The sequence below is a fragment of the Adiantum capillus-veneris genome, chromosome 7 (genome assembly GCF_014529385.1).
Source record: "Adiantum capillus-veneris isolate H3 chromosome 7, ASM1452938v2, whole genome shotgun sequence".
NCBI classification, from domain to species: Eukaryota; Viridiplantae; Streptophyta; class Polypodiopsida; order Polypodiales; family Pteridaceae; genus Adiantum; species Adiantum capillus-veneris.
In genome coordinates, this window is record NC_140937.1 from 111133848 (window position 1) to 111142233 (window position 8386).

An 8386-nucleotide genomic window follows, 5' to 3' on the forward strand; every position below is an offset into this window, starting at 1 on the left:
GATGTGATATGATTTTGGGCGATGGTTTCGTGAGCATGACCCTCTCATTGATTGGGCGGAAAATACGTTCACTTTCAATGCCAAAAGTAACTCTCCTATTCTTATTCGTGGAGGGCAAGTTATTCATTCTCCATCTCTCATTGCTAATGTGCAGACGAAGATTGAACGGATTCAAGAGAAGGGGACTCTCTCAGTCTCGTCTTCTCCAAAGCATGATACACAGGATTTGCATGATAATAAGCATGATGATTTGAATGATAATGATGAGCATGATGATTTGGATGACAATGACAAGCATGATGATTTGCATGATCAAGATGTGATTTTTCACAAGCATGATGATTTGCATGAAGATGATGTGATTGTTCACAAGGATGATGTGTTAGTTGACACTTTCTAGTGAAGCTAACCTCATTGCAGTTCAATCAATCACGAAGAACCGATCTTGGCTCTCGAGTCGAGGTCCAAAGAACACCCTCAGGAAGAACCGATCTTGGCTCTCGAGCCTAGGTCGAAAGAACCCTTACAGGAAGTACTATGTGTTCGAATGATTAGTCAGCACGCATTGTTCGAGTGTTTCATTCATGATCGTTTCCTGTATTTTAGTCAGCGTCTTTATGTGATCCCTTTTCCTTGGCGTGACATGTTGTATGTTGAGCACGTTTCACTCATGAATGAGCACGAATGTATGCAGATTGTTCATGAAAAGCTGAAAAATATGCATTCAAGGAAGTCACATTCCATGTCTCTTCCTTGGCATGACATTGTGGCAGAAAGAGCACATGAAAGTATGAGCACCAAGCATGGGCATTTCCGTTGTGAATTGCCACAGTTGATTGCTCTAGATCATAAGAGAAAGATTCGATCTCATTGTTTGCATGTATGTGGTGAACAGTTTGGCACTCCGTCTATTTGTTCATCTACGTTGCATGCACAATCTTTGAGGAAGACAAGATTTTTTCGAGTCACTTTACATGGAATAGGTATATTCATGGTTTTGTGTTGGAAGTGGTTTCAGGAATTTTCAGCCATGGAGATTCTTGAAGAAGGAAGAAGCATGACTCTAGACAAAGATGAAGCATCGAAGGAGCCACAGAAGACTTTGTATCGCTTTCGGCGCGGCCCAAAGAAGCAAGCGTTGCAGACCTTTATGAAGTTCAAGTATCGCACGACCCACACGTCAGAGTGGGCCCGCGAAGAGTCCCTTCCAAGATTCCGGATGCTATTGGCGATCTCCCTCGACGCCATACAGTTCGGTACCAGTACCTCACTTTGAAAAGGAGGAGATGTCACGTAACACATCCAACCCTATGTATCCGTGGACAAGCTACAGCATAACAAGGGTTCCGTCAATCCAGTCAGTCTAGATTTAGCAAGTGATCTGGCACTTTTGTGAGTCTGTTCGCAGACTGTGCATGCCCAGACACTTAGTGTAGATGCATATCCTCTGGTTGCACACAGCATGTTCATAAGCATTCCCATCAGAATCCTTTAGGGGAATTTTCCAGTGCATTTAACCTATTTTCCCTATTTTTGACATTTTTCACTTATTATTTTTAAGTGACTCTTGTTGGAAAGTAGGTAGGGCAAATTGAGTAAGTTTGTATATAAGCAAACCTAGACTAGCACTAATTGGCAAAAGAGGCAGCAGGAGCACCATTGCTCAACAGGCAACTTCTCAGCAAGAACCCTTGGTGGCGTTTTCTCCTCCAAGCAAAGAAACCCTAGCCTTGGCAATTTCCCTCACAGCAAGCGATCCCCTTCCCTAGCGTTTTCACCAGGTAGCAGCATCGCCATAACCCCCAATCACTGGCGTTTTCATCAAGAAGTGTCACCGCCAAATCATCCTCAGCCTAGCGTTTTCTAGAACCCAAATCGCCCTCATTCCCATGGCGTTTTTCAGCAGATACGAAACCAGCAGATTTCAGCCTTTGAACCCTTAAAGACCAGCAGATTTCAACCGCAAGAACCAGCCCATACCAGCGTTTTTGGTGCCAGACAATTTCAACCTCTTTCCATAGCCATTTCAGCCCCAAAACAGTAGCAGATTTTCAGCCATAAAGACCAGCAAAATCAGCATTTTTCTCTTGCGTTTTCAGCAGTTGCAGAATTCAGCCAACAGCGTTTTTGGACAGCAATACAAGAACAGCAAAATTTAGCCCTTAGATCCGTCTCGCCATCCCCGTCGTCGTCATCGATCTCGCCTAGACTTGCATCAGTCACATGCATCCACTTTGTACCAGTTTGTGCAATCAATAGTAGACCACTCTCGCCGACGAGAGTGGGGCCTTCGGAGGAGGGTTTTACGTCTTTGGTGTCGTATTCTCTTCTCTCTCTATCTCTCAGTCTCATACACTTGCACGCACAATGTCCATTCACTTGTTTGTGATCATTGCACTCTCCCCTTAAGAACGGAAGGCTCTCCCTTCCATAAGAATAAAAGAAACCTTGAGTACAGTTCGGAGCACTCATCTTGAGCAAAGTTCAAACATTCATTCCGCTACACCTTACAATTCGATCCGACTGCCGATGTTGTATGTAAGGTGCAGTGGATGTGAATGATGAACTTCGCCTTCTTTAAAAACTGTGCATGATGTAGATGAACATAAAGACGGAGTGCCAAACCGTTTATCAAACACATGCAAACAATGGGGTCAAATCTTGACTTTTTGATCTAAATCAATCAATTGTGTCAAATCACAATGGAAATGTCGATGCTTGATGCTCAGTCCTTCTTGTGCTCTTTATGATACTGTGTCATGCCAAGGAAGAAGCATGGAATGTGAATTCCTTCAATGCAAACATTTCATCCTTTCATGAGTAATCCGCATACATTTCTTCGGCCGCCAAGCGCGCTTGCTCTCGTACACGCTCAAAGGCTAACCGTCTTTCTTCGTGCTCGCGATCCAATTCGGCTATTCGTTCTTTGTTCTCGCGATCCCGTTCTACTTTTCTTTCTTTGCATTCACGAGCCAATTCTGCCTTTCTCCCTTCGCGTTCTAACTTCTTGTCCATCATCATCTTGTCAGAAGCCTCCATAGGAGTTAGTGCAATCCTTGGCGTAGATGGGAAAGGGGGAGGATCAGAAAAACCTCCTGGTGGGGAAAATTCTTCTTCCCCACTTCCATGCTTATCACCTCCATGCGAAGTATCCATTCCGCTCCGGGTGATGACCATCCACTGAAGTCTTGGGTTCTTAAGTTCACAAGGAACTTGGGTTCTTGGGTTCTTGGGTGCTTGAGTCCTTGAGTTCTTGAGGTTCTTGAGGTTCTTCTTTAGCTTACAATCTGTGTTAGAGAAGGATCTTCTCTTACCCGAGCTCTTCTCTTTCCCGAGGGCCCACCCCTTGGCCGCCTTGCGCTCACACCAAGTTTGCTTTTTCCCACCTCACGTCGATTGGCCGGCCGCTAAGTGCACGGTCCGCTCTCAATGAGTGAAAAGAGGCATAAGGGAAGGCTAGACAAGCCCTTCTTTCTTGGTTTTCCTGTCACTCTTCAAAAACAAGATTAGGAATCGACACACCCAATATGACTTGGGTTACGTGCGGCCGCAACAAGCAAAAAAAATCATGTGGTTCTTTCCTTGAGTGATGCATAACACTGCCAAAGCTCTGATACCAATGTAAGGTGCAGCGGATGTGAATGATGAACTTTGCTCAAGATGAGTGCTCCGAACTGTGCTCAAGGTTCCTTTTACTTACGGAAGGGAGAGCCTCCGTTCCTTTAGTGAGAGAGTGTAAGTGATCACAAACAAAGTGGATAAACATTGTGAATGAAGATGTCGAGACTGAGAGATAGAGAGAGAAGAATACGACACCAGAATGTTTTCACACCCTCCTCCGAAGGCCCCACTCTTTATGGCGAGAGTAGTCTACTATTGATTGCACAAATCTCTACAATGCTATGGACTTGCCGACGATGTCAACGACGATGAGGATGACGACGAGACGGGCTGAAATCTGCAAATCTTTATCTATTGAATTCTGACTCTATGTCGGTGACGACGGCGATGATGACGATGCAACGACGACGCGCTGAAAACGCAGATGCTGAAATCTGTGTTTTCTGGGCCGAAACTGCAAACTTCATTGGATCTGACCGTGTGGCAAGGATCTGCTCTGCAGGAAGGTGAGGTCTGCGAGGTTTGGGACTTGCGGTGCGAAGTCTAGATGCTGAAAACTGAAAACGCTGATGCAGGGGATGTCTTCATGCCAGAAATCTACAAAAACGCCATGCTGAAAATCTGAATCTAAGGTCTGCAGCAAAACGCTAGGCTTCTGCTGTGTTCTATTGTCGCCGGTTTGGATCTGCAAAAGCAAAACGCTGGCTGATCTGCTTGCAAATGAAAACGCTGGCTGATCTTGCTTGCTAGAAAACGCTAGGGTTTCCTTGTTCTTGCTGAGAAGTTGCACTTGACGGTGGTCCTCTGCCTCTTCTGCCAAAAAGTGCTAGCGCTAGGTTTCTTATATACTTGCTTGACTGAATTGCCCTACCTAGTTCCCAACAAAAGTCGCTTAAAAATAATAAGTGAAAAATGGCAAAAATAAGGAAAATAGATTTTCTGCACTGTAAAATGCCCCTGATGGAATCTGATGGTAATGTTGATCATCATGCTGTGCAACTAGAGGATATGCATCTACTGTAAGTGTCTGGACATGCACTGTCTGCGAACAGACTCACAAAAGTGCCAGATCACTTCCTAATCTAGGCTGATTGAACTGAATTGAACCCATGTCATGAAGTAGCTTGTCCACGTACACATAGGGTTAGATGTGCACGTGACATTTTGGTTGAGGAGGCAGACCTTCCCATCTCTGTTTGCTTTCTAGGCCTGAGAAGAGAGTACCTCCCGCTCCTTTCTAGGATTGGTTTAGAGATTGGGACTGTCTTGGAGACACCTCGCATGGCAGCCTCTATAGCTGCCAAGGTAGCTGGCATACCTACAGTACGCATTCTGGTCCGAGACTCTCGAAGATCGTATTACTGCCTCAGGTGAGTTTTTGTTGGCTCCGCCAGAGTGTGGAGTATTCGGGCCTCCCAAATCAGTGCTTCATTTGTCGACAGATGGGCCATGTAGCGAAGGTCTGTCCACGAAGGAGGCCCCAATCTTCGGCACAGACCCAGACCTAGACCAAGCCTCTTAAGGCTTGCCAGCCTCAGCAGACAGGGACACAAGGAGCTCAAAAAGGTTCCTCCTCCGAGCCTACTACCCAGACAGAGGAGGGTTGGCAGCACGTCCGTGGTCGACGTCACCAGAGACAACCACGCCAGTTCGGTCCCCTTGGTGGTCGTCCTCACCAGGCCAGCACCCAGCAGAGGATTCCCACAGGGAACTATTTCGACCCCCTACAGAAGGACGAGACCACAGATACCCCCTTCACCTCAGCTTCGCCATCAACAGCCCCTCCTCCCCCTATTCCCCCCCCCTTCAAACCCCCGCCTTCATCTTCTCCTCCTCCCCCCATTACTGCCCCTTCCCCTCCCATTCCACCCACTAGTCCCCCCTGCCTCATCCTTTCCCACTCCAGCTGTGCCGGCTCAGGGGACAGGACCTTCATCGGCCGCTAGGTGGTCTCTTGGCAACGCTTTTGCCATGAGCCGCCTGGCGAGAGAGGGGCAACCTTTCTTACAGACGCCCCTTCTTGAGCTGACGTCACCTTTGCCGTAGTCCCTCAAGGACTGACGAGCTTCGACATCCGTCGCCGGTGGGACTTCTTCACCTACGACTTCACACGATTCCTCGGCGACTTCACCAGACGTTTCATGCATTTGTGAATACCCAAACAGGTAGGAAGCTGAAATGCTTGCGTATAGACAATGGGGGTGAGTTCACATTTGCTGATTTTGTTAAGTTTTGCCAAGAAAATGGTATCGAGAGGGAGCGAACAACCCCTTATAATCCTTCGTCTAATGGTGTGGTTGAGAGATATAACAGGCATAGTCACAAGGGACACGCCCCGAGCAGTGGGGATCGGGGAGGGGGCTCAAATGGATTTTTAGTGTAAAAAAGAGGGCGGGACGGCTGGTGGGGACAAGAAGCCCAAAAATGGGCGTCCCCTGTGACTATGATAACAGGACGTTGTGTGAGAGGGTTCAATGCACCATAGTCAGTTTGGTTGAATATATGATGGATGGAGAGATATGGAGAGATCATTAATCACTACGATCTCTAGGATGATTCAATGTAAGGTCGCGGTGCCACATAAGGTCAGAGCAAAATTGGGAGCTAGACCGACTATGTTTGAGGCACTTAATAGATCAAAATCTTACAGAAATTATACATAGCTTGTGGAAGCTTCCAAGTCATTACTATGCTAGATTAACTCTCGTGTCATCTCAAGAGCTAGCTGGGAGAGATTGTAGATGTTGGTATGCACAATTATCAATGTGGTTTCAATTGCATGGCTTTACTAAGGATGAATGGCATCTCAAGTGAACTGCCCAATGTGATCCCATTATTTATTTTGGCTTTTAGGTATTTATTTTACTTATTTGTCAAAGCTTGGGTAGGGCAATTTATTGAGGTTGGTATATATGCAACCCCTTGCCTCCATTGTACTACCCATTGAATTATTCATTGCCAAGGTTGATTGCTTTAGGAGACTCTCTCTCTCTCTCTCTCTCTCTCTCTCTCTCTCTCTCTCTCTCTCTCTCTCTCTCTCTCTCTCTCTCTCTCTCTGTGGTCTCTACGCTTCCGCATCGTCCACTTTGACATGGTATCAAAGCCCTTGGTGGAGCTTTGTGCTTGAAGACCCTTGGCAAAGGACGAGTTGCACTGTGGAGAAAAGGAGCTCGTGAGGAGTCTTCCTCTCCCTTCTCTCTCTCTCTCTCTCTCTCTCTCTCTCTCTCTCTCCCCTTGGTCTCTACGCTTCCGCATCGTCGATTTTGACAGAATTGCCACCTTTTCAATACTCCTTGGACACACCATCACTTGCATTTACACCTTCAAAGATCAACAGATTATCAAATGAATCTCACGTAGATTAATATAGAGAGGACATGGATGACTCCTCCTCTATAGTTGGAGGAGAAAATGGCCTTTCACAAACATCATTTTCTTCACATTACTAAGGATGGAATTATTTTACGGTCGAGATACAAGGATTCACACCTGTAACACGGGCGGGCTTCGACGTGTCATAGGACAACTTCGGACCTCCTCCCGTCAGCAACAGGAGACAGGTAGATACACTTCGGTGCCCCAAGAGCAGCAAATATGCTAGCTATGTGACTTAGAGCCAAAGACGGAGGAGCATTACATATGTTGGTGCCAAGCATATTATGATATATGTGGAAGATTTCCTTGTCTCTTCAGAGAGGGAATCCAGGGTGATTGTTTGCGTTGACTAGAGATGCCTTGGGATATTCTTGGCCGGCATAGAATGCTTTATTACGACAATCTACACACCCTAGTAGAGACCCGCTTAGGGGGAGGAGATAGACTTCTTCCACTGCAACAACTCCCAACCAGACCCCAAGACACGTCAATTTTCAATTCATGGAACTATCTTAGATAGAGGTACAAAGATTAATAGATCTCGACACCCTCATATCTTTCGCAAACCACACCACTAACATAGTTATTATCGACATATCTAGGCAATTATTGAGAGAATAGGGCAGCTCCTATGCAAAGGAGATAATTGACGCCATGATGCAGCTGCCCATGAGAGAGTTCATGTGATGATGGTACTTACAGGGACAGCTCAGAGAGGAGATCAGGCTTTGGCAAATAGGCCAACTGGCACTTTCAACGCATTAATGTGCTCACATTTTAATGTTTGTTACTCTAGTCTTTTGTATTTTCTATAATGATGTTTGCATCATATCATGATGATGTTAAACAAAAAATTCATCTCATAGATCTTTTTGCATACGTAAATTTTCATTGCATCTCTCTCTCTCTCTCTCTCTCTCTCTCTCTCTCTCTCTCTCTCTCTGTGCACACATTGATTGCACGGAAGAACCTGGTGCGTGCAAGGCAATCTGCTTGCTGTTTGGAAGAGGGAAGCCCCCACGAGATGCAAATCATTCTCAGAAGTCCTCGTTTCCACCAGAGTTACACACGAGCCTCAGGCTCCTGGTTGAGCTGAGCAAGAGTCATGACGGTTTGGGCACCTGGTGGTTGTCTAATAAAGATCATCACCACAATTTTTCCGTGGAGGTCCCAGGTAGAGGCGGGGGCCACCTGCTTGAAATAATTTCAAAAAAAAAAAAGGAGAATCTCACTTGATGTGGGCGAAGGCCGTGCAAGCACAAGGCGGAAGAGGGGGGGACACAAAGGCGGGGCAGGAGGGTGTTACCATATACATGTGGTAGTGTTGTGTGTGAACACACTGAGGAGCGTCGGGGTATTTTTTCCCTCACTAGGAGGTTATTTCCCCGTG

General features: G+C 46.3%; 1 protein-coding gene across 1 annotated transcript in view; it reads right to left on the reverse strand.

The window, feature by feature from the left end:
- Positions 1-8126, reverse strand: part of LOC147454426 (outer envelope protein) — an 88120-nt gene extending 79994 nt beyond the window's left edge. Inside the window, exon 1 of the mRNA XM_086516394.1 lies at positions 7967-8126. Within this exon, the coding sequence (XP_086372520.1) occupies positions 7967-8031 (65 nt within the window). The 5' untranslated portion in view covers positions 8032-8126. The remainder of the gene's footprint in view (positions 1-7966) is intronic.
- Positions 8127-8386: the final 260 nt, after the last annotated feature.